We start from the raw sequence: 26,928 nt of genomic DNA on the forward strand, positions 1-26,928 counted from the left end.
AGTGGTGGGAAGGACAGAATCTTGCTATTATACAGTTGTGATGCACTGCAGAAAATCATGAAACTGATAAGTTAATGGAAGAACACAGCATTTCAGCACGCTGAGCACCCCACCCACTGTACCCTTTTTAGTTGTTTGACTTTGAAACCTTTTCTGTCCACCGACCTAAAAGACAGTTCACGGACAGCAGTTTATTCAAGTACAAGTTAGCGGCATCTGTTATTGGACCTGCAGGGCCTCAAACAGTGCAAAGTACAAGTGTGTTTTCAAATTCTGGAGGTTAAGCAGTTTCAAGAGATAAGAGAGTGGGGTGGGGGAATGACCATGACTGTGGAAGAACGTCAGAAAAGCCCAAATGGATCGCATCAAATATCCATCAACTGTAGGAAGTATCCTGTTACCAACATCAGTCAATCAAATGCCTCTCGGAAGCCCACAAAAGCAAAAGAACAGCCTCCCATTGTTGCTCCCCGCCAACTAGTACTGAGATCCTAGCTTGGTGAGCTATCTCATACTGTCTATACACAACCACTGGGCAGAGATGAGAATGGGGTAATCTATATTGGCTCCTAGGATTGGCAAGCAGCATGGATCCCTTAGACAGGCCAAGTAGAAAATACTATTCCACTGACCAGGCCAAGAGGAGGAAAGCAAGATCACAGTAATATTAAATAACAGGAGCCTGGGCTTCTAGTTTTGTCAGCAAGGCTTCTGCATTCTAAACCTCAGGGTCAACTCAGGCACTCCCAGTTCCAGCAACAGAACTAAAGGACCCTCCACTGGAGAAAGCACAGTCCAGCTCTGGGTGCAAGTATGGCTGTCCCAATCTCAGACTAGTCAGCACGGTTTGTAATGGTATGCAAGACTACTCTATGATTTACTGTAGGCCATATCCACACACACTGACTTCTTGTAACCAAGACCACCCCCCAAAATATAGCATTTTTAAATAAAAAAAATTGGTCCTCCATGCAAAAAGGTTTTTTATTACCTGCAAAACATGTCCATTCCCCTGTACTTCATTTTTTACTGACAGCTCCTATGGATCCCTTTCTGTGACACTATACAGTGGTACCTCTTGATGCGAACGGGATCCATTCCGGAACCCCGTTCGCATCCTGAGCAGAATGCAACCTGCGTCTCCGCGTCTGCTTCTGCGCATGCAACGTGATGTCATGCGCAAGCAGCAAAACCCGGAAGTAACGCTTTCCGTTACTTTCGGGTTGCCGTGGAATGCAACCTGAAAACACTCAACCTGAAGCTACTTTAACCGAAGGTATGACTGTAATGTCAAAAGGTTTTTGTTAGCCCCTGAAAGACTGCCTCAGAATTTGTCCTTTTAAACAAATGCAATTTTATGAGCTATAATGAATGATTTAAAATAGTGTAAAACAGCTGCTGGTAATGCTTTTTGGAAAGCAAGCCTTGAGAACTGCAGCTATTACCACAGCCACTTTTACATGCAGCCCCAGAGTTCACCAGGGGTCAGCGTGGCCCTCGGCCTGAAAAGGATTAGCCACCCGTGAACAAGAATATATACAATTTCTATGAACACAACAGATTTATTAACCAACTGCTCAACAATAATAGGATGGATTCTTAACCAGCAGAACCTTGAATCAATGCTAGGATCCCCTTAATCTGAGCATGTTTAATCACCCTTCAGCAGGTAATATGAAGGTTTCTAATTTGTGGTGCCAGCACAAAAAAAGGAAAGTCATCTCTTTTTTATTTTATAAATCCTAAAAAGTTGGAAGGCGAGTAAAGTGAGCTAATCCAGGGACCAATCACATAAAGACCTACACTTAAAAGATTGGTCACATTAGTAGCATTTGGAGAACAGACCTTCAGGGTCACGCTGCAAAGCATGTCAGAAAAGAGTCAACCCTCAACTTGTTCTAATCTGACTCTGTGGACATGGGAACCTCATCAGGGCACAGCCATTATAAGCAACCCGATATTGAAGGAACAAACACCACACAACGGCTACTGAAATGCACACAGCTTATTGGTAGATTGTATTGCAGTACCGACCAATCCTTCAACAACTTAGTCGAAAACACACTCATAGAGCCAGGCAGGACTCAAGCACTTCTTTGAGGATTGTGCAAGTTTGGTCTTTCTGCCTTTATCTCAGCCAGTGCGAGAAGAGATAGCATTAGAGAGATACTGTAAATGAATCCACCCTGTTTTAGACAAATATTTAACATGTATCCAAGGTTATCAATCCTGTGGAGTTAGATGAGGAAAACAGGCTTAAAAACAATATTGAAGTATTAATTCAGAGCATCAAACTAGCATTCTGCGTTAGGAGATGCCAAAGCAGGATAGAGAAGCACCGGAATGGAATCTGGTTTTCTGTCTGTGGGTTGACAGTACAGTGGTGCCTCGCAAGACGAAAAGAATCCGTTCCGCGAGTCTCTTCGTCTAGCGGTTTTTTCATCTTGCGAAGCAAGCCCATTGACGGCTTAGCGGATTAGCGCTATTAGCGGTTTAGCGGCTTTTAGCGGCTTATCGGCTTAGTGGATAAGCGGATAAGTGGCTTAGAAAAAGGGGGGGGGAGAAGAAAAAAAACCCGCAGGAACTCGCAAGACATTTTCGTCTTGCGAAGCAAGCCCATAGGAAATTCGTTTTGCGAAGCACCTCCAAAACGGAAAACTCTTTTGTCTAGTGAGTTTTCCGTCTTGCGAGGCATTCGTCTTGCGGGGCACCACTGTATTATATACAGTGGTGCCTCGCAAGACGAAATTAATCCGTTCCGTGAGGCTCTTCGTCTAGCGGTTTTTTCGTCTTGCGAAGCAAGCCCATTGACAGCTTAGCGGATTAGCGCTATTAGCGGTTTAGCGGCTTTTAACGGATCAGCTGATAAGCGGCTTATCAGCGGATCAGCTGATAAGCAGTTTAGCGGCTTAGGAAAAGGGGGGGGGGGAAAGGGGAAAAAACCCGCAGGAACTCGCAAGACATTTCGTCTTGCGAAGCAAGCCCATAGGGAAATTCGCGAAGCAAGCCCATAGGGAAATTTGCGAAGCGCCTCCAAAACGGAAAACCCTTTCGTCTAGCGGGTTTTCCGTCTTGCGAGGCGTTCGTCTTGCGGGGCACCACTGTATATTAAAGCAGCCATCATCTCTCAACCTCAGAAACTTCTCTAATATGGGGGGTAATAATTCTGACCTACATTATAAATTCACTGTAAATCTTACTGAGATAATATCCTCTTCAGAGGGCATTGTATTATCGATCTAAAGTCCAGGCTAACAAAAGTGATTCAGATATATAGCATTAAATGTCTCACACAGTTTCAGTTCACTTTATGCAAGTAACAGTTCAATCCAAAAGTAAGGTTTCCCCACCTTTGGATGGAACATGTCCAATATACCTGATTACATGGTTCTTCATCAAATGAAGAGAATCGGCAGTTTATTGTCGGAGAGAATTGTCTAAAGTCAACAAAATAAGAAACCAATGTTTACCATACCTGAAGGTGGAGGGACATCTGTTAATAAAGAGTGAACATCTTCCATTGCATCTGTATCATCAATCTGAAAAAAGACAGTATATAAATTATGTTGTGCACTCTGAAATTGAATTTATCAAGATTAATACAGCATATACTGTATGACATACATATATACATACAGATACATACATATACATATTCATATACGTATACATATACGTATACATATACATGCATACAGGTATAGCCAAGGCTTTTTTGCTCCTAAAAACATGTTTGGTAACTTCAGTTAGGCTTAAAATCAGCATCACGACTAAGTTTGCCCCTGGACAAATTGAGCTGGAATTTAAATGTAACATGCTCAAGAGAAAGCGTGATTATGAACACAGCCAAAATCATTTCAACTGGTTTTTCGCTCTTCAAGACAATTTAATTGATTTGGGACTATTTTTAAATGCTCATGATTATAAAACAACTGTCCATATTTTTTTTAAAGATGTATTTATTTCATAAAGAATAGCTGTGCCAACTTTATAAAAAAATTATTTCCTGATCTATAGTGGCACTAGCTGTAGTTTGGGCTGTGAGAGGGAAGGGATGCAAGCAAACAAACCTGCTAAACCAGCCCCTTCTTCAATTTTACCACTGGCACCATATGGATACCATTTTCCCCTGGCTCCCTCCACTAAACACCTCCCCTATCTCTTTCCAACATTTCTTAACTGGTGCAGCCAAATCTCCACATTGGACAGAGTGGTAAGGCAGTTAGGTGAGGGGTGAATAAGAAGGCAAAGACACAAACCCAAAACAAACTTAGTTTTTACTTAAGATTTTTGTGTGAGGTAACAAATTCAGAGTTTTTAAAGATGTTCTAGAAAAACATTTGTTTTTAAAAAAATAGTTTTGACTAGCTATCCATTAAAGCAGGGGTGTCAAACTCAAATTCATCGGGGGCCGCATCAGCAGTTTGGTCACCCTCAAAGGGCCGGTTGTATCTGTAGGACTATGTGTCCACTCTTTATTATCATAAATAAAAACAAGTGGAGGTTTCCTAAATGCATGTAAAGTGGAGGTTTCCTGTGTAGAACGGCCGGTGCCGCTAGAGGGCAGACGTTCTCTGGCCTGTAGGCTGCCGCGCATGCGCTGAAGAGGCGGCTTTCTTGTGTCAAAAAAAAAAAAAGCGATAATAAAAGGTGAAGGCTGCAGGCAGCGGCGGCTACACGGGCCACATGACGAGGTCTGGCTGGCCGGATTTGGCCCGCGGGCCTTGTGTTTGACACCCGTGCATTAAAGCAAAATACAAATAAGAGAGGAAAAGGCATCCCCTCCCAACTTTTTGGACCACCAGACAGTAAATTCTCCTCACAGACTGCTCTTTCAGTTTTCATTTCCCTAAACCTGTTAGGTCCCTTAAATATTTTGTTCCATTTTCCCCTTAGCTACTAAGTTCCTTAGCTGAATCTCTGACCTTGGTCAGAAAGCAGATGCAACAATTTCACCAAAAAACCAAAATACAAAATTCTGAACAGCTATATTCCTTCAATGTCACAAATAAAGCAATACTTTGGTTAATAATTATCAAAGCAATCTTATCTAAGAAGAAGAAGAAGAGTTTGGATTTGATATCCCGCCTTTCACTCCCTTTAAGGAGTCTCAAAGCGGCTAACATTCTCCTTTCCCTTCCTCCCCCACAACAAACACTCTGTGAGGTGAGTGAGGCTGAGAGACTTCAGAGAGAAGTGTGACTAGCCCAAGGTCACCCAGCAGCTGCATGTGGAGGAGCGGGGAAGCGAACCTGGTTCACCAGATTACGAGTCCACCGCTCTTAACCACTACACCACACTGAAAAAACAGAAGAGCTCAATGAATGCTGAGAATAACAAACAACTTATACACTTAGGTCTTCATTGATCAAACAGGAGCTAAAAAATATTTGTTGTAGGCCACTAACCCCTTTCTAGTCTATTTTGGCTGACAGAGCATATCTGATAATTTGGATAGTTAAACTATAAGTTTGTCACTAAGAATTTTAGAGTTGCCTCTCCTAGGGCTGTTATGTTACCATGAAAATTTTTGAATTCCTGCAACTTTTTATTATAGAAAATCAGGCTTGTAAGGCAAACAATCGTATACTTTATGACAGTGGACACCCCCAACCCTCCCCAAGGATTATACTTCATGAAGTAGAATCATGAAGCTTGCACCACAATAGATGTGTTAGTGTTTAACAAGAAAGTATTCTTTAATTAGCAACTTTGATATTTTTATACCCTTTAAGTTCTTCAGAAGGCATGTAGAAGTCTAAACTTTACAGAACATACCTCCAAGACGAAGGCATCTTTTTTTCCATGTGACAGGTCCAATTCTGTAATTTCATCAGAACTTTCAGACTGTGATCTTAGCACCCTAGTACGCCTTGGTTCTGGAATGGGCGAACCTATAATTTCTTCAGGTGCCTCCTAAGCAGAACAATGGTATGAAAACATGTATGCATCCCTTATTTTATTAAATCTTAAATTTTAAATGCCATGCCACTATACCCTTCCTCCAAAACAAAGGCAAAAAGTACAGGCACTGCCCCTTATCATCAGGGCCAAATTCAACACCTTGAAAGGTACAATCTGAAGAAGTGTTGAATAGCATGGATCAGGTCCTAATTCATGCAACGCAGAACTTCTTCAAAGTGCACCTTTCGATTGCTGGTGCTTCCTCCCTTCCTTGCTTGGCAGTGGATGAAGGGGTGCATGATTTCTGCAGTCTAAAAAAAAGCACACAGGCAGCATCCCCTAAAGCAGAAATACTGCAGTTCAAGAGCTGAGGAAGCAATAAAGTGTTTGCCTGTTTAACTGTTCCTGTCCGAAGTACCCAACTGAGAACCTAATGGATGCAGCACCAGCATCTTCTTAGACTAAAGAATCCACCTACAACTTATGCTTTCTCTATGAAATGCAGGGACACTGGGGCTCTGCAGTTTAAAAAGGTATGTACAGAAGTGAGCAGACTGCGGGTTCCTGAGGGTAAGCCAAGGAAGGAAATGAGGAAACCAAACCTAGACCTACGTTGTGTATCTGGGTTCTTTGGTCTTTTGGCCTTCCTCCTTTACAGAAGCCACCAATTTAGGTTTGAGATACATCAGGGGGTGAAGGGGCTGGGGAGGAAAGGTTCAGTTGTTCTGGCAAACCTCTTTGTATATATGCATTATAATAATAAAAAGAAACCTCCCTCCCCCCAAATTACAGACTCCCCCACTTGTGCACACGGCTACCTTCTAAGTAAGTTTCTTTGCTTATGTGCATGATCCATTCTGCATTAGCTAACAGGATATAGATTAGGTATGAACAGTGTATGACTCAGAATTGTTTGAACGGTTCCATAACCTTGCTTACTGGAGGGTTAATCTCATAAAGCTCCTTATTTTTGGCTATTGTATCATTTATCTTCTTCTGCATGTGCGATATATGTTGTTCGTAAGTGGCGTCATTCGGCGTCTTCCCAGCAATTTGAATCCCACCAGGAGATGGTAAGGCAGTCAGGTATACACCCGTGGCAGACTTTAAAGAATAAGACCAAAAAAAAAAAAAAAATGAAGTGCAATATATAGTCATGCTTTTTTAAATAAATGCTTTATAAGCATGCATTTCACACTATTTGTTAAATGTCCACTATTTAAACTTGAATCTCACAATCACAAATTTTCTAGTAATGTTATACTATTGGAATAACTTCTGGAAGCTTTCCACACTAAACCCATTTTACAGAACATGTAATCCATTCAGCTTTTTAAAAAGATTAGCAACACAAAAATTCATACACTGTAACAGATATTGCCTTCATTGTTCATACTTACAATTTTACAAAGACCGCTATAAGCTGGATCTTGCAAGAGTCTAGAGTGCCCTAGCTCTTATATCATCTATGTGTTTTATATACAAAATACAACAGATAACATAGAAGCTGCAGACAAAGCATCTTAAGAACTTAACCAGGATGCATCCCACCCTGAACCACAATGAGATTTATTCTGTCAGCAGCCTTCAAGGAACATCCCTAAATGCTGAATCTCAAAGTCTCTGGTTTCATTAGAAAACTATGGAGAAGATAAAAGGCTGGATCATAGTTCTCATCCTAACATTCACTTTCTTCAGGCGTTCAAAACAAAGTGCAATGCCTCAGCCTGGGTAGGATGATGCAGGGGCGTGGATGCATGTGCAGCAACAGTGGGGCTTAGGAGCACAGCTCCCAAGCCCACAAATGCTCTTTAGAATGGGTGAAGAGAACTCAAGAATGCTCCGTTCCTGGCTGCAAGACTATTTCTACCAACAATTATTTAAGAACTTGGAAAAACCCTGCTGGAACAGGCAAAAAAGCCCATCTAGTCCAGTCCTGTTATCACAATGGCCAATCAGATGTCTATGGGAGGCCTGCAAGCAGGTTGTGAGGACAACAGCTCTCTCCCTACATGTGATTCTTATCAACTGGTATTCAGAGGCATACTGCTTTCCGTATCACACATTAGAAGAAGAAGTGTTTGGATTTGATATCCCGCTTTATCACTACCTGAAGGAGTCTCAAAGCGGCTAACATTCTCCTTTCCCTTCCTCCCCCACAACAAACACTCTGTGAGGTGAGTGGGGCTGAGAGACTTCAGAGAAGTGTGATTAGCCCCAGGCAGCTAACCCAGCAGCTGCATGTGGAGGAGAGGGGAATCGAACTCAGTTCACCAGATTACAAGTCCATCGCTCTTAACTACTTCACCACACTGGCTCTCCTTAGAACATAGCAGCAGGAACACAATTCTCTGGAGTGCAGCTGATGCCATTGAACATATAATGACATGGATGGAGGAGCTGAAATATAGGAAAGATGCTGCAAAGGGAAGAAAGGTGTTTTTTTTGGGGGGACAGAGTTTTGAGCATGAGACTGGAGTCTATGGGAAATGCAGACTGACTCTTTAAGTAATGACCTTCATTTCTGGTTGGAGAGAGCCACAGTTGTGTCACCTGCTGATTCTGCCACCTGCCAATGGCTATTTTCCAGGTTCTCTATAGCCTTGAAAACCTTTAAGTCCATTGAAGTCTGCCATTCCCAAACATTTAATTTTCCCTCATCCCCCAAAATACATTTAATCAACTAAATACATCTCTTAAATACTACCTTCTCTTTTTGGTGTCATCGTTTATTTATAATAGGTACTTTTTATACTGCCCTTCAATCATATTCCATGGCAGTTTAGAAGAAAGACTAAACGGCGCATAATCAAAAAAGCATCACAACTAAGACTAGATTGTACCGTCCATTTAACTGTGCAGTTACCATCATGGAAAAGTATTGAGGCATTCCAGGTGGCTGTTCACCAACTGTGGAGCCCACTTCTCTTAAAGCATGGAAGGCCAGCTGGCTGCCTGTAGGCCAAATACACCACCTTCTGAGTCAATTCTGTATGCTTTACCGGTAGCTTGACCAAGTTTCAATTAAGGCACAGCAAATGCTATTCTCATTTAATTGCAATGAAAAGAAAAACGTATGGTTGCACAAAATGTAAATAGCCCATACTTTGTTACTTTATTTATAACATGTATTTTTACTTTCTTTATAACATGTGTGTAAATAGGACAATGCATGTCCTTGTGTAGAATACTATGCCTGAATGCATGTGCTCCATAATTTTGGAAGGCCTAACTGCCAAATAGCGCCAGCTTGATTATAGAGCCTACCTACTTGGTTGTGGAAGATTGCCACTTTCTAGAGAACATAATGGCTACCAAGAAGACTTTGCCTGACTATCTCAGTCAAAGTCTGATCCTCTATAATTTCTAGAAGAAATGTAAAAAAAATCCTCTTTGCACTGGCATCCAGTGACCGGGAGTAAGCAGCTATGGGGATATTCTAATTTAAATAGAGGTGTTGTTTTCATTATGTGGGTTTTATTTTAACTGCTCTCCAGAAAAGGGAATAAAAGAACCCCAAAATAAATACAGAAAAACTTACTGCCAAACCCATTAGCATTGTTTCTCCTACTGTGATCTGAATCCTCAGTCCAAAAAGAGCATTCATTCCTTTCAGTTTTAGCTTATTCATCAGCTGAGTGTGTACTTCATATTCCATAAATGGCAGCAGATTACTGATGGAAGTTGCATTTGCTTCGGCTTGTGCTTTCTTTTTCAGCCGACACAACCTATTGGGATGGACAGTAAAACACAAAGGGTCATGTTCAATTATGTTTTAGTTGGAGTTGTCCCACTGAAATTAATGTATATGACTAAGCTAGGTCCATTAATTTCAATGCATCTACCATGAGGAAAACCTAGTTGAATACTATCCAGAGTGGTAGGCCTGGTCTTACATGAAAAGTCTCTTAGCAATGGCTAAGAAGTTTAACACCATAAAATGCCCTGTTCTATAAAAGCATGATTCCCGAGGCTCCCCGCCACAATCAGTGATATGCCAAGCTAGAGGTAAAATGGGTTGAAGCTAGCAAAGGTCTAATAGGTAAACTAGAAGGTCTGAACAAAAACAAAGGACTAGATTAAAAAAACCACAGTCTGACAGATGAGTTTTAAAGCTTACCAGCAACAGAATTATGTGCAGCATTATCTACTAAATATGTGCTTAAGCTGTAAAAAATGTGCTTAAGCTGTTAGAAAAAAAATGATGTGTCAGAAGTAACAAGTTGCTTGTCTTGACAAAAAGCGTCCAGACTAAAATTCATTTTTTGCCTTCCCTTTTCCAGAGTAGACCTGCTCTTGGTAAAAGGAAACTTTCAGATGCTGTTAAAGGGGCCAGCGCTACTAACATTGATAACTGTACCCTGCTCTTTAAAACAAAAAGAGAGGTCAAAACAGAGAGCAAAGCAAATCTGGCAGAAAGATACCTGGCTTGAATGAGACATCCTTTCCCAACCACCAGTGCATCCACAGGCAAATCTATTGTTGTGAAAAGAACATCAGGGACTTTTTGCTTCCTGCAGTTGCAGCAGTAAGTGAGGTGAGCAGGGAATGGCATGTTGAGCTCATCATATGGTATGTGGCAAAAGCCACAACCCAGAGGTGATGTTTCCTCTAACCTAAAAAATGAGATTGTGAGACATCTAATATTACCATTCAGACACCATCTTGTGAAATATAAATATTGTATTTTACTGTGTGTGTTTTTTAAAAAACTGACCCATGCAGGCACTAACAGAACCCATACATTGTGGTGGTCAACTTTTGTTCTCTTTTTATGGTTCTTGCAACTGATTAAGCTGGTAAACAGTCACACACCTGTCACCTGTAGTGAGTCAAAATTGCCTTCAAGAGATCAGGCAGGGATGCTGTATGAAAGTTTGTTTTCCTCCCTCCTTGTTTTTTAAGGTATGCTTGTATATGCAAGGCAAGGCTGGAATACATGGGAACTAATGGTAGAATACTTGATTTTATCAATGTTAAAAGTCAAGCTTCTATAGAGTTACAGTCTTAACAAGAATAAAAAAGCTCAGTACAACGAAAAAACCAAGTTGCATAAATCAGAGGGACAATTGCAAAACAGTACTGTAATAAGATGGACTGTTTTGATTAGAATGAGCAAATATATGGCTATGGCTTTGCCTTTGTCTTAACAAAATAACCTGACTGTACCCCAAGGGCTCTTGTTTTTGGAACATAACACTCAGATAATTTGGGCACCTCTACAACAGGTTCTGGCAGTTTGAATTTGAGCAGAGATAGAATGCATGAGAGCAGTGAGTCAGCAAAAGGCAAAGCACCTTGGGGTGCAATTGTTCCCTTTGGGAGTTTGCTGCAGGATTAACAGTTGTGCTGCCTCCTCTTGGAGTCTATTTTGCTTGTTCTACACTCTGTCCGTATCTTTGTAAATAAAACTCAAGAACACCCATCCTTTTCCTGATCCAAAGAATACCCATAATACTACCCCATTACTTCTTACCTCTTGGGGAAATAGGGAGCACCTAAACGTATGTATTGTCTCGTGTTTCTGACAGCTGCAGCGTAAACTGAACATGGAGAGCTACTGTTTGCAAATCTCAAAATATTCTGCACTGAATTTTCATAGAAAGGTGGGATATATGTTTTGGGAATAAGCAAATGAAATCACAGGACATGGTAGTTTATATTGTTATCTGCACATATAACACCTTGTCCCTCTTCTTTATTTTTAAACTACCACACATCTTCGCTGTACCTTGCACTGATAGGATTTTTCAGCTGAGCAAGTGGACCAATTTGATGCTTTCGGCATAAAAAAAACTGGAATTCTGATAACACAATTTGCATATCAAAGCTTCATCATAAAAACAACTGGGTACAACCCAAGCAGCAAAAGTTAGACGTAAAACACCTTCCCTTCAGAAGCACTGAAACAAACTCATCTTGTCTAATGGAAGGGATGGATTGTATAAACAACAGCTTTAAAATAAAATTCAACAAGAACATCTCTTGCAATAGAGCCCACTGAAAAGAACAGCATATACACATATTATATTCAAAACATGGTGCTTACCATCTTTGTATTTATTTGATACCCTTTTATATACTGGGGGAGGGATAACAATATACACTATTTTATGAGGGCACAGAGGGAAAATGGTTAGGTGCAGACATAATGCTATTGATCCCTAATGATGAACTGGGTTAAGATGTACTTTATTTAAGTAAAAGTTTAATCCACTAATATTTGCAAGGCAAGATGAGGAAACAAGGGGGAGGGGGAATGTACCAAGATGCAATGATGTAACGACAGGTATACATTACAGTATTTTATAGGCCTACAGCGAGGCAGGGGAAATACTGGCTTCTGGGAGAAAGTGGGAGCTGCCTTCTAGTCTAACCTCAAGCCAAAACTTTTTATCAATACAGCCTGCTTCCTAGTGGATAGTGTGGAAAGCACCTGTGTCCTAAACCACTAGATGGTGCCAAGTTGAAGAATGAGTTGTGCCTCAATACCATCAACTCTAGCCGATTTTCTCAGGCTTAATACCTCTAACGTTTCATGAACTTTAGTTGACATTTTTAAAGAGTTAAATTTACCCATGCCCATTCAAAAAATTTTGTCAATATTTCAAGAGAGGCAAATTGCCACATGATACATTTATCATCAAGCTTATGCAGTGAAACGACACAGGGGGTCACTTGTATGCAGTGTGCTAGGAGAAGCAGAATAGGAAGGAGTGGCAAAGAGGAAGAAAAAATTTGCATTATGTGGTTAGTAGTCAAATGTGTTACCTTGCTGAGGCTGTTAGAAATTTGAAAACAATAAGGCTAGAGATTTGGTGCAGAGCTCCACAACTTCTGTTGTTGTTAGTGAAAAATCAGTAAAGTGGTTGGCTCCGCATCCTGTACTGTAACACTGGTAACCTACCCTAATAGAGAAGAACTATCCTGGTTTTGAGGAAAAAAATCAACCTCTCCCTTCTCTGACCCTATGGAAAAGTAGCCAGGCTGCCATGACAACCTTTGTTCCAAACAGACTTCCGTGGTGCCATCCTGGAGAAACCTAGGGTTCAGTACAGCTGCCGTGCCCGATGCAGACAAAATACAGACCTCTTCACTACAGAAAAGAAAAGAAGATGATAAAGCCACATTTTTGATTATATGCATTTTTAGGCATCCTATTTAGTAAAAGTCAAAACAACAATTATGAAACCAATTCAGAGCAAACCCTTTTGGAGCTGTATAGCCCAAGGTGAAGAATATAGTTACAGCATTCAGGAAAGGTGAGGCAGCCCTCTGCAGCCAGCAGGACTGCACTCTCTTCTCATCAACAGATGATTGGCAGGTGTCTATCCCACCCACCCAATCGAAGTTGGCCCGTAGGGAAGATAAAGATCTGAGCCTGGGTCAAAAAGGTTCCCCACTTCTATTCTACCAATATACACTAGAACTGTTGCTGGCATATTTTCCCAAACACGCTGAATGAGTGAACTTTTACTGCTGTGAAGTTTAGAGATAGTTGGCCACCCAGTTATCATACTTCAAAAAGAAGACATTTCTTTCCAAGCAGCACTGATCAAAGAATGATCTCGGGACAACAGAACACATAAAATCCTCCCATAGGTTGTGAAGCCTAAGCAAGGGTGCACTATATATTAAAAAAGGTAAAGAACCCCTGGCAGTTAAGTCCAGTTGCAGATGACTCTGGGTTGCGGCACTCTTCTCGCTTTACAGACCGAGGGAACCGGCGTTTGTCTGCAGACAGTTTTTCAGGGTCATAGGGCTAGCATGACTAAGCCGCTTCTGGCACAACGGAACACCGAAACCAGAGCAGCACACAGAAACGCAGTTTATCTTCCCACCGGAGCAGTACCTATTTATCTACTTGAACTTTTTTAGCGTGCTTACAAACTGCTAGGTTGAAAGGAGCTGGGACCAAGCAACGGGAGCTCATCCCGTCGCAGGGATTCGAACCGCCAACCTTCTGATCGGCAAGCCCAAGAGGCTCAGTGGTTTAGACCACAGCGCCACCTGCGTCCCTAGGGTGCACTATGTTCTCCTGTAAATACAAGGATCTAATTAATTGTTCTGCTCCATCTACAAGAAACAGCAGCCAATACTAGAGTAATGGAAACTTCCTACAGTGCTGTTGCTATGTTTATTTATTCAATTATTCCATTAATTTATAGGCCAATTAATATTTGTTTCAAAAATCTAAGTGATTTTTCAAAGTAAAAAACATAAAACTGCAAGGTTTATATTAAAAATAACAACACAAAAAGACATTATCACTGAAAAGAATCCCGAATCAGAATACTGAAACAAACTACCAAGCAGTGCAGTCTAAAAAACAAGAGTCAGGAAATGCCTGAACAAGTAGGTTTTTAATAGGCATCTGAAACACATCACAGTGATGCATCTTTGGCATGCGCCAGAAAGGGTGTCCCTGCCTCTCTGCCTGTTTTCTGCACCATTGTCTGAAGCATTCTCACTGCCTATCTCAGCTTTGCCTACACACTGCTTCCTGCAGTAATTTATTCTCCTTCCACACATGCTGCTTGTATGATTCAGGACTCATTTCGAAAGCATTACAAAAATATAAGTGATTTACCAAATGCTAGTTGATTCACTGTAGCCCACTACAGCATGACACCCCAGTGCCTTTGCATGGGATTTTATTTCTTGTCGTATTTCGGCCCACCATGCATCTCGTGTCTCTGGGTCATCTGAAAGATAAAGCAAAAATCAGTCACTGTTCTGCACTAACACAAGCATGTAAAACTTTGTGGCTAAAGATCAAGAATAATTTAGCTTTCAAGCTGTCACAAGCGCCTGACAACTTTGTTTTTGCTTCCTATCAGCCTATCGCTACACTGATTAGGTAACCTTGCTTATTCCTTTGTAGTGCTGATTTCATGAACTGAAACCTTGTTGATTCACTTGACTTCTTTAATTCTTAGAAAAACACAAGATTTTATGGATTTACTTTGTCCAACATTGCCTGCACAGGGGAACATTGTGGCTATGAGCTATACTCCTCTCCTATCTAACTTTATATGTACGTATTTATTTCTTGACTAAAATAGAGCAGTAGCCTCTGCAACCAGGATATACCTCAAATTCCACTGTAAGGACATCCGTAGTCACCAAATCTCAATGTTAAAGAGATCACACTCATTGTGGTTTCCTCCCTCTCTGGGCTTTCAAAAGCTCCCTAGTCAGGATACCAAGAAATGTGGAGCTTAACGCTTGTTGTTCGTGTATAGAAGCTCCAATTGCTATATATAATTCTCCATCGATGGTGTTTTGTTTTTCGAATACACCCCGAGAGCAAAAATCATAAAACTTTTGTGTCAGTCTTCTACAACTCTATATTCCAGGTAGTCCTTCTCCCTCAGCCTCTGGTCATAGCCAATAGCCACCCTCTTACCCATTAGGGCAAAATAAGGACCTCACTTCTGGTCCTTAACTATGACAATGTGTAAATTGCCATTTTTAGGCCTTCCTTTCTTAACAGTGGGAGAGGGGAAATCAGTGTTTTGACCCTTGCAGCTTTTGAGGTCAGTTCTACCCCATCTGGAATAGCCAAGGGGAGAGGGTACATGCACACAGCGCCAGGGGTCAAAATGATCCTGCACAAGGCTGCTTATAATTTTAGTTGTTGGCCATAGCTGCAGATGCTTAGCCCAGAAATTCTTCTGTCCACCAGAAAGGAGCATAGAGGATGAAATGTTCGGTCTATTTTCGTATCAGACTAATCAGTAACTCAACTTCTACCAACATCACAGATGGGATCAAGGGTCAATAGTACCCCCACAGGTTTACTAAGCCACTTTATAACCCTGAATTGTTTAACCCCACCCCTCAATTAGAACTTTTCTTGTGAAAAAGCAAAACCATTTTTGTATCATAGCTATTTTTGCGCAAAACTAAATAACCTGGTTTTTGGGGTCACTGAGACCCCAACTGCAAGCAACCAGTACCCTCACTTCTGTAGGTGGCAAGACAGTTCAGGGCCTTTAGATGCCCATTTATCTCTAGATACATAGAACCATCTCTGCAAAATGTGTTTCTGAGGATTTCTAGGGCACAATGTCACTGGCCTCCTTCAAAAGAAAGAATGACGTTCTCAAACTGAGGACAAGTTTCAGCGCTGAACTACAGGTGTGAGAGACAAGCTTACCCTTGTGTGTGGCCTATGGGATACGTTTAATAACACTCACACACAATATTTCATTATTACATATGATAATGTAATAACTGGTGAAAAATTAGTGCCATGCAAAGAAAGATGTCCAATGAGGCAGTATATGCCATCCAAATTCACAAAGTATGGCATAAAACTCTGGCTGTGTTGCAATTCCAAAACATCATGCTTATGATACAGATATGTATATATAAGCGGGGACTGGAGAGCAGTAGTCAGACAGTAGTCAAGAAACAAGCAACACAGGATTTACAGGATTATGGATGAAATATAACAATAAACAGCCAGGGGATTGGTGCAAAAAACCTGACTCTGGGTGGCTCACTGAAAAAACAAACAAACCAGAAATTCTCCCCAAGTTCCTTGCCCACAAATCCTGAAGTGTCAACAGCAACATATTTTGGATTTCAAGAAGATTTGACACTTTTCAGTCATAGGCTAACTATGTAGTACTCTCAGATCGGAATTTTAAGCTTGAGACCATTCTGTATTGTATTAAATTAAAGGAGGCATAGATGCCTGTGACCAGATTGTTTTCATATACAGTTCCACATGCATGATTAAACTGTGGCTGATGGTACTTAAATATATGGTGGACACTCACTGCTTATGTCTGGAAACTGAACAACCCACTGTAGTGTGAGTATCCTGAAAAATCCCCTTGTGGCTGATCTAATTCTAAAGTTCATCAACCTCTGCTCTAAGTCTAGATATGTAGCTAGCTTGCTTGGGGCATCTAGATGGCAGTCTCAGAACTGGTAAATCATTTGTCTAAAGTGGTGCTTTCTACTCAGGCTGCTCAGTTATCATGCACTATGGTTACAAATTCTGCAATACTAACCTCACTTACCTGGGAGTAAGACCTATTGAATTCAATAGAACTTACTTCTGAGCAGACATGGTTAGGATTGCCCTGTTATTAATTTAGAAGAAATTATAAACCTATTATTATTATTATTATTATTATTATTATTATTATTTTAAAAACCTAAGCAGTATACATGAAAAACAACATAAAACAATTATTTGTTGTTACCAGGAGTTCACCACTCATTATCACTGCACTGTTATAATGTAATTATAACAGTTGCATAAGTATATGTGTGTTAATGGCACTTTTTAAGTTTAAACGGTGGAATCAGTTTTCATACTTTACATAGTGAAGTGTTGCTAACCCCAATGATTTATGGGCAATTATAGTGTTTTATTGGGAAAGAGGTCTCAAAAAGGCATGAATTTTATTTTGTTTTGTTTTACTTGCAAATGGTCTCAGGCTTGATAATTTCCACCAGGTATTTTCTTTTAATAACTTTCCTGGAGCATATCTAACCATGATATCAAATTTATACAACTTTTTTTTTCTATTGAAAGAGGTTTAAACTATTTCAAAAGCAATGTGGAATATGGCATAGTTTACAGTTAAGCCATTCTTTCGCTACCAGTCTGTGTTTTCATAATGATATGACAACCAAAAAATAATCAAGTAAGACACAGAGCCTATTGCTGCTGCAACCAAAAAGGGAAAGATGTTGTCTTACGCTAGTAAATAAAATGGCATTTATTAAATGAATCAAAAACTCAAGGTATAACATTCATTTTAAAGAACAATTTTGTTAACACTGTAACCATAAATGACACATTTGTGAGGATGCACTGAAGGCAAACCTTGTTTTTGCACCCTGGTCTTAAAACAGATTTACTTGGAAGTGGGTTCCAATGACTGCAAACAGAACTTACTCACAAGCAGGGTGTTCAGAGCAAGAATCTTTAATTCATTTATTTTTCAAGTGGCTTACACATGTACCAGCAGAAATATCTGTGGAGGTTATTATGGAGCCTAACACAACCGAAAATCCAAAAGCAATCTTAATTCTCAAGAAAAATGTGTTTAAGAGCAGGACTTGCTAATTAAGAAGAAAGAAATGCATTCAGCAGCAAGCACACACACAAGCAAATAAACTAACAAACAAACAAAAACCAAACAAAAATGACTTACTATGTACTGTGAAAGCTTACTTATAAAGGAGAGAGGGCTTTGGGGACTCCCTTTCCATAACACAATTTCAGAAGAGGTCACCATAAAGAGAAATAAAATGAATGCATTTATGAGTTTCACTGACTCCATAATGACAACCATATTATCATACAGCCATATTTATTCTAAGTGTGGCTGGCCCTGCCTTTTTAAAAAAGCATGCAGTGACTAAACTAAAAGTACAAAGCATACTGCTATAAGTTAGGGCTGGAAAACTGGCAGCTCGAGTGAAATCTTGGGTGATGGTGGTGGGGCTTGGATCGAGACCTCCCACAAAATGGAAAGCTAGCAGCTAACCATGTAAGACCTGCAGTCCCCTAGGTGTTTCTGAACTCCAGCTCCCCGCAGCCCTTCAACCACCACTGATGGTCATGGAGAATAAGAATTGTAGTGCAGGAACACTTGGGGGGTTCGCCAGTTCTCATGTAACGTGTAGGCCTTCTCAAAAGGCCTAACTATCCAAGACTCTAATGAATCATTTTGATAAAATAGGTAGACCTTGTTCATAGTGTAAAAGTTTGAGAATAAAGCTTGTCAATACTCAAATGGGCATGCCTTCTAAAGAGCTTAAGGATATCTAGTAATGAATCAAGATACAGTCGTACCTTGGAAGTCGAATGGAATCCGTTCCAGAAGTCCATTTGACTTCCAAAACGTTTGGAAACCAAGGCACGGCTTCCAATTGGCTGCAGGAAGCTCCTGCAGCCAATCGGAAGCCGCGTCAGATGTTTGGGTTCCAAAGAATGTTTGCAAACCAGAACACTCACTTCCGGGTTTGCGGCATTAAAGAGCCAAATGTTCGACTCGCAAGGCATTCGGGATCCAAGGTACAACTGTAGTTTACTTTCAGACAGGGCTGACCCAAGACATTTTGCTGCCTGAGGCAAAGGACAAGATGGTACTTCATACACTCCATGTACAGAAGCTGACCAGAATGGAAGCTGGATATTACTTTAACACTGGAGGCAGAACAGCATTCTCCATTACACCTGAGGGAAGTCGGCCGGCTTAGGAATCGTGTAACTCTTAGCTGTGGCACCTCATTGCCACTCATTAGCATCTACTTTGTAAGATGGCTGCCTCATTCTGTCTAATGTTAAGGCCATCCCTGGGTCCAGACAACAACCTGCTTAACCCTTACCACCCTGAGAAGAAGCCAGGACTAGGTGGGAACCAAAAGCTAGATGCTTCAGAAAAAATAGTGGTCCACTGTTTAAAGATATGACTCTTTAAACTATTTAATCTGCATCTTAAACACCCACGTTGGTGTACATGCCTATAGTTAATATCTCTAACAGTACTGGTGTTACATCACTACCATTCTGTGGTACTGTGTTGGTAAAGCAAAAATGCATTTGCCGGCATAGTGAAATCAGTCCTGCAGCTACTAAAAAGTGTAGAAGTAATCATGTATCTGTAACTCCTGTTTTTATTTCCCAGAATGAAATTTGGAGCATATACTTAAACCTAGCATTCTATTAGTTTCTGCCATAGTGGATCACAGGCAGGCAAACAGATTTACAAGGTGCACCCACTTCTTTGGCATTCATCTGTTTCCATTTCTTTCCTATTCTCCAGTCAAGGGCAGACTTTAGATTCTATCCAGACATCAGAGCCTGAGGATCAGTTATTCAAGTGGATGGGGTCTTTTTAGGACAAAAACTAAACCAGGTCAGACTCCTACAATGGAAAGTGAATAGCTCACTCAAATACCTTTCTAGGCACGAATGGAGTCTGATGGGGAAAATGCTCGTCTAACCTTACACTGCAAGCTTCAAATTCTGTATGTGGAGAACCCAGGCAACAGTCCAGAGGAGCGGGAAGCAAGTTCCTTGGGGCTTTTTCGGTGCTGTTCCAATGGCAGCCCCCTGCAATGCTTGACTAGCCATTTTTGAAACTTGTGGTAATCCCAAAAGCATTTTTAGAAAGTAGCATGAGAAGCTGCTTTTTGGTAATAAAACTGAGATTTCATAGTTCCTTAAGCATGCCTTAAAGGGGTACTGAGGAAAAAGGACAAAATATTCTGGGCTTGCAATATATTAGAAGAGATTATAATTAAGTTTGGTTTGGGGTTTTTTATATAGTGAATGAAAAATATGACTGCTGCATTGAAACTGAGAAAATATCTTTCTAAAAACAAGGTATTTAAAAGAGGGAAAGGGGAAAAAACAGCTTTTCGTAAGTTATACAATGATCCATGGTAAGAAAACAAGACAATTACTCTAAAAATCTAAGTGTCATCACTCTTTTGTGTTGGAACCGTGTCTCAACATATATATAACACATGTAGTTACTGATAGTATTGCTTAACCTTCTAAATAATTAAGTTTGAATGAAAGTTCAGAAAAGCAGGTCAGAGAAGATGAGACAAGAGAGAGGGAGGGTGGGGAAGATAACAAGGTAAGCAAAAAAAAATCAAAACACAAGCAAATATATGAAAATTGCAAACATGATTAAAAAAAGGTCAGAGTGGTAAAAAAAAGAAATGCTCAAAAGAAAGAGGCAGAAACACTGTTGCAGGATCCCTAGACTAGATCCATAGACTCATCCTGTTTCTTTCTGCTAACAAGTGGGATTCTGTAGCTCAGAGTTTAAAAACAAGTTATCTCCTACTCCTGCTACCTTTACAATAATAAATCCTGATGAGCTCCATTCATGTGTGTTATTTGATTGTAGTGTCTTCACAATAGTGAACACTTGTTCACTGTAAATGTTTGACTAGCACCAGTTACTGAAAGGTCACTGAATTAAAATCACTCAATGGCTAAAAACCAGACCTAAAAATGCAAAGAACATTGTGAGATCATGGTTAAACACCATGTGGTATACTGCCACGTGGAATCTAATAACAAATGGCCAAACCAATGTTTTTTCCCCCAAAAGCAAACTAGCTTTTAGCAGAGAAGAACTACGAGGATCACTTAACAGGTAGTGTATGGGAGCAGAACCAGCTCCACTGCATCCAGAAAAACCACATGCCAAACTACAAAGTTTTAAAACAAAGTTTCTTCTCTCATACATAATTTAATTTAAAAGGTAAAAAAGAAATGAATTTCTCTTCCACAACATCATAGGTTTTAATGGATTTTAGTTCCCCCTCTATTAAAATTAACCAAAGAACTTTGTATATATACAAAATGCAATGCATATTCACACACAATATATGCAAACTTACCTTGCATGTAAAAAGATAAAAATGACTTTAATAAATAAATAAAAATCAATACACCACAACATGGCAAGAATAGTTCATACAAAACACTGGAATGCAGTGCAATGTGGAGCATTCTATTTTTTCTGACATGTATTTTTTTTTTTTACACGAGCCACACAATTTCACATGGGGATGCCATCAGAGCATTTACACATTTACATAAAGCTAAGGATTTACATAAACAATAGAGGAGTTGGGGGGGGAGCAGGATGGCATGGGTCCAGCACACTCCAGAAGGGTGCCGCCTGTTTGTTCCGGGCTAAAGCAAAAGCTTAAAGAACTAAGGGTTTGCAAAGCAGATTCAGCAGACAGGAGCCAGAAACGGTGGGTATTTTGGCGCATGCTTGGATCAGGTGACAGTACAGACTGAAAACTATGGCAGCTCACTGAAATGGTTACAGAAAGTAATGGCCCTGGAGTCTAGGTGAAAGCAAAAGGCAAGCATACAGAGCACTCAATCACAAGCTTTTCTAGCAAAAATCTATTCAAGTAAGTTTAGCAAGGATTCCCTAAAAACTTTTGAGCAGAAGATCTGTACAAAATTCTGCTGCATTTGAATCTTTCACTGGAATTACAAGAATCTTGCAGGGTTCAATCAATATTTTAGTTCCTACAAATAGATATGGTGTTGGAGGATAATGATTAGTAGAGCAGTAATGGGACACTCCAGCTGAAAAATTGTTGCTTCTAACAAGTTAGCTGTAGTCAATATCAACTTCTGTTGGTGTACTCATGCATACACCAATGAGCCTTCTCCTGATATGATTTTAGAATTGCACATTGGCTCCATGCCCTTAAATTAAGTTCTGTCAGAAATAAGTCAAATAATTTACCAGGACTAATTTATATGCTTTAATTGCAGCCTGTATGATATGATTAAGACTATTGAAAGGGTAAATCCACCCGAGTACCCCAACTTGAAAATGTAAAGAGAGAAATATTGCATTAACCCCAAGTATTTCTAAGACAGTTGTACTCAAAATGCTTCCTTACTCCTGTTTATTTATTTTCAGGAATCAACCCTGAAAAGCAAATAAGAACCTAGCCTATACTTAAAACTCAATGGATTTAAAAAAAAATTCTGCTGGTGGCACTGACAGTTCTGAATGGAAGTTTCTATGAAAAAGGATAATCATCTCTTATAGTACCATCTGATATTTTTTTAAAAAGAGAGAGGAATCATATACAATCAAAACACATTGGGTTCAATAGTGGGTGGGACTGCCTTTTTTCTCCCAGGCACCTGCCCCCCTTTCCACTTTTTATTTTTTATTTTGGGGAAGCGCATAAAGCTAAATGTACACAATTTAAACACATGTAAGTTGTTAGTTCCCTGTACTGCCTAGATGATCCAACATGCATTATCTTCCAGTTTGCATTTGAAAACACAGATTGTGTTATGGGTTGGTACTGTTTTCATTTTTGTATACAGAAACCTACACTGGGACCTTCTGGTGAATAAAATTATTAATAATAATAATAATAATAATAATAATGCCACGCCCATCTGACTGGGTTTCCCCAGCCACTCTGTGCGGCTTCCAACAGAATTAATGATAATAATTATAAAAAAGCAATAAAACATCAGGCTTCCCTGAAGAATGGATAGATGGATAAGAACTCAGCACACTATTGCAATACCTTTTACTCAAAGTATACCTATTAAAATTAATGGGTCTACCTTAAGTCATGTCCATTCATTTCAATGCGTCTATTCTATGTAAAACTTAGTTGAATAGCACCCACAAAATGTAGTCGTAGTCGGGTATATTAACAATAATAATAGCACTAGAACTACATTTTATCATAGCTCGCTAAATAAGTCTTTATAGCAATTCCCTACTGTGTGTGTGTGTGTGTGTGTGTGCGCGCGCGCGCGCGCATCCTTTATTATTTATAGCGTTGGAGGATTCTGCAAAAGATCCCCTACTGTGGTGAATTGCCTGGCCATGACAGGCATTTCCGAAACCGCAGCAGCACATCACATGCCCCAGTGATGTTCTGGTGTTCATTGCCTGTTCAGACCTCCTTAGAATCTATGTGAAATTAGGATATTTTACTTTAGTGTGCATCACTTGCCCCGGCACTTTCCATGCCTATTTCAAACCTAGTAGTAAGATTGGTATCTTGAAGAATAGCAAAGTATCTAAGCTCTGGATCTCCAGGCAAACACTGAAAATGTCCAAAGCAGTATCTCACATGGATACACAGAAAATATCTGCTACAATCCTGTTACTAGAGGAAAGAGATTGTGATACAATTAAACGAACATACATTATATTATCCCATTTGGCCATAAAGTTGAGAAGCTCCGATGCCAAGCTGGTTTAATCAATCACACTAAAACACAGAAACTATCTTGAGTCAACCTGTGGGCCATCATGCCTACATTAGAGCATCATACCTAGAACATTCTGTAGTTCCCCCATCCCCTCAATGTGCTGTTTCCTGTCCACACAGGGGTAGACAACCCTATATCCGCTGACTTTTCTTTAGAAGCTTCTAAGAGGTCAATGTGCCCAGTAAGTATATAGTGAAAAGCTCTCCTGGTCATTTTAACCTAGGGCTATTATACAACCCTTGCCAATTTTTCTCAAGCTTTGCTTGTTTCAAAATACTATTCTGTACAGAGCAAAGGGACCTACATAACGAAAAGGTGGCTGCTGACTGATTCTCATCAGCTGTACGTTCCAAGTTAAGAGATGAATGATAAGCCAGGTTAAGCAAGTGTTCAACTGGATGAGAATCAAGTATGAATTGCTCTATTATGAAGTTATTAATCCCACTAACAGTCAGGCAGCCTGCTAGCAGCACGTTCTTCAACATTATATCAGATATTACTGGCTTGCTACTACCAGTATTTGCTGGAATAAGCAAGCTACAGTAAGCAATCTTAAAACAATCTACTTCTTCTTGTGCCAACAATGCAGAGATTCACAGGGACATTTAGCATTGAAAAATGTTGCAGTTCAGCCATTATGGTCATAGAGACAGATCTACAATAAAGTATATATGAAACTTGTGTAGGAGGCTGCTTCAAAAGTTTTCTTAAGGTTCTTATGCATTAGAATAATTTTAGAGACTAACAGAACAATTACTCCCAAATTTAATTGCGTAAAAGATAAAGTATGTGGGCCCTATATACTTGGGTTTTTTAAGGGTGAAAGATGTCTGCAATCTAAAGAGAAACTAAAGACTTCCATTTGTGCAACAGAAATTCCCTTGCTCTCAGAGGTCCCTCTCAGATCTGTTTTGGGGGAGGTGGGGGGATCACAGCGGGAGAGGAGAGCAAGGGAAAGTTCTGATGCACAAGGGGAAGTCTTTGCACTAACAGAACAAGTTTATTGGATGCAACTCAATGGTATTAAAATGAACCAACAAAAGGCTACTAAGATGTGTATATCCAGCACAATCAACCAGGAATCTTGAGGCACCTTAAAAACAACACATTTATCATGTAAAATGCAGTCTTGACTATGCTACCACTCAGTGGATTTGTAACTGGCTGACTGACCGAACCCAAAGGGTGCTCATCAATGGTTCCTCTTCATCCTAGAGAAGAGTGACTAGTGGGGTACCACAGGGTTCTGTCTTGGGCCCGGTCTTATTCAACATCTTTATCAACGACTTGGATGATGGACTCAAGGGCATCCTGATCAAATTTGCAGATGACACCAAACTGGGAGGGGTGGCTAACACCCCAGAGGACAGGATCACACTTCAAAACGACCTTGACAGATTAGAGAACTGGGCCAAAACAAACAAGATGAATTTTAACAGGGAGAAATGTAAAGTATTGCACTTGGGCAAAAAAAAATGAGAGGCACAAATACAAGATGGGTGACACCTGCCTTGAAATCAGTACATGTGAAAATGATCTAGGAGTCTTGGTTGACCACAAACTTGACATGAGCCAACAGTGTGACGCGGCAGCTAAAAAAGCCAATGCAATTCTGGGCTGCATCAATAGGAGTATAGCATCTAGATCAAGGGAAGTAATAGTGCCACTGTATTCTGCTCTGGTCAGACCTCACCTGGAGTACTGTGTCCAGTTCTGGGCACCACTGACAAACTGGAACGTGTCCAGAGGAGGGCAACCAAAATGGTCAAAGGCCTGGAAACGATGCCTTATGAGGAACGGCTAAGGGAGCTGGGCATGTTTAGCCTGGAGAAGAGGAGGTTAAGGGGTGATATGATAGCCATGTTCAAATATATAAAAGGATGTCACATAGAGGAGGGAGAAAGGTTGTTTTCTGCTGCTCCAGAGAAGCGGACACGGAGCAATGGTTCCAAACTACAAGAAAGAAGATTCCACCTAAACATTAGGAAGAACTTCCTGACAGTAAGAGCTGTTTGACAGTGGAATTTGCTGCCAAGGAGTGTGGTGGAGTCTCCTTCTTTGGAGGTCTTTAAGCAGAGGCTTGACAACCATATGTCAAGAGTGCTCTGATGGTGTTTCCTGCTTGGCAGGGGGTTGGACTCGATGGCCCTTGTGGTCTCTTCCAACTCTAAGATTCTATGATTCTATCATGGCATAAGTTTTTGTGGACTAGAAGCCAGCTCCTGTTGCACTTTTATGCCATAAAAGTTGCAGGTTTTTAAGATGCCACAAAGTTTTGTTTTTCTGTGAAAGAGTAACACTATCATTCTGGAAGTCTAGCCATCAATATAAGTTATATTTTCTGTAAGAATATTTGGAAAATAGCCCATGAAATGTACAAGTTCATAGCAGTTTCAAATTACAACTGAAACTGTAACATTCTCAAATCATATATCCTGCACAGTACTCTGGTGGCAACCCTAACTATGCATAAGCCTTGGGGAAAGAGGGAATTACATTTTAAAAAACAACAACATGTGAATGCTTTCTAGTCAGAAAAAAACTAGATAAAACCATCTGAAAACTCTTTGGAATGAGACAATATTAAGACAGTTACAAGAAGGAGTCAGTTATTATTTACCTATTATATAAAAATGCACATGCTAAAACTGTATTCCCACTTAACTCTATGAACTCGGTGGGCCTTAGGGTTGGGTTGATTGACAAAATGAAGTCATCCTGTTCACACATGGATTTACATGTTGGAACTTCTGCTCCCTCGCCTCTCCTCCTGCATGCACCCAAATCTGGTCCAGAGGGATGGAGGAACTGCTAGAACAGATTTGGGGGCTGCACAGAGGGAAAAGAGGAAGGGGAAGTTCCACTGCACCAACAAAAGTCCTTGCACAAACTGGGCAACTGAGTAAACCTGTATAAGTTTGTGCTGTTAATTTATTTCTTGTTTAGACTCCCAAAAAACCAATTAAAGGTAAGTCATGGTTTTTTCCATTCTACATTTTGGGAACAAAAGGTCCAGAACCATTAATCTGTCAAAGCTGATTTGTGATTCACTCTCTCTCATATTGTCCTTGATGGATATTAATTAGCAGGAGGTCAGGAAATCAAAGGGGCCATGTACACACACATTCACCTCCCCAAAGCTTGCTCCATACCTCCCTTTGACTAAAGTCCATCACATATTACAAACAGTTGCTCCTGCAGGCATTTGATGGGACAGCCAGTTACAGCCAGAAAAGAGAAAATCAGCA

The 26,928-nt window shown here is 40.3% G+C and overlaps 1 protein-coding gene across 33 annotated transcripts in view; it reads right to left on the reverse strand.

Moving 5' to 3' along the window:
- C2CD5 (C2 calcium dependent domain containing 5) overlaps positions 1 to 26,928 on the reverse strand; it is an 88,414-nt gene that overhangs the window by 21,572 nt on the left and 39,914 nt on the right. For 15 of the 33 annotated variants that reach the window (XM_079992182.1, XM_079992160.1, XM_079992189.1 and 12 more), the window contains 8 exons: positions 18,107 to 18,136; positions 14,495 to 14,609; positions 12,812 to 13,000; positions 10,329 to 10,520; positions 9,446 to 9,632; positions 6,844 to 7,008; positions 5,779 to 5,916; positions 3,476 to 3,539 (listed from right to left, as the gene is read on the reverse strand). In XM_079992182.1, coding sequence (XP_079848308.1) covers positions 3,476 to 3,539; positions 5,779 to 5,916; positions 6,844 to 7,008; positions 9,446 to 9,632; positions 10,329 to 10,520; positions 12,812 to 13,000; positions 14,495 to 14,609; positions 18,107 to 18,136 — 1,080 coding nt within the window. The remainder of the gene's footprint in view (positions 1 to 3,475; positions 3,540 to 5,778; positions 5,917 to 6,843; positions 7,009 to 9,445; positions 9,633 to 10,328; positions 10,521 to 12,811; positions 13,001 to 14,494; positions 14,610 to 18,106; positions 18,137 to 26,928) is intronic. The other 18 variants (XM_079992176.1, XM_079992177.1, XM_079992173.1 and 15 more) reach the window with 3 other exon arrangements.

Source organism: Podarcis cretensis (genome assembly GCF_951804945.1).
Source record: "Podarcis cretensis genome assembly, chromosome: 10".
In the NCBI taxonomy this organism is placed as follows: domain Eukaryota; kingdom Metazoa; phylum Chordata; class Lepidosauria; order Squamata; family Lacertidae; genus Podarcis; species Podarcis cretensis.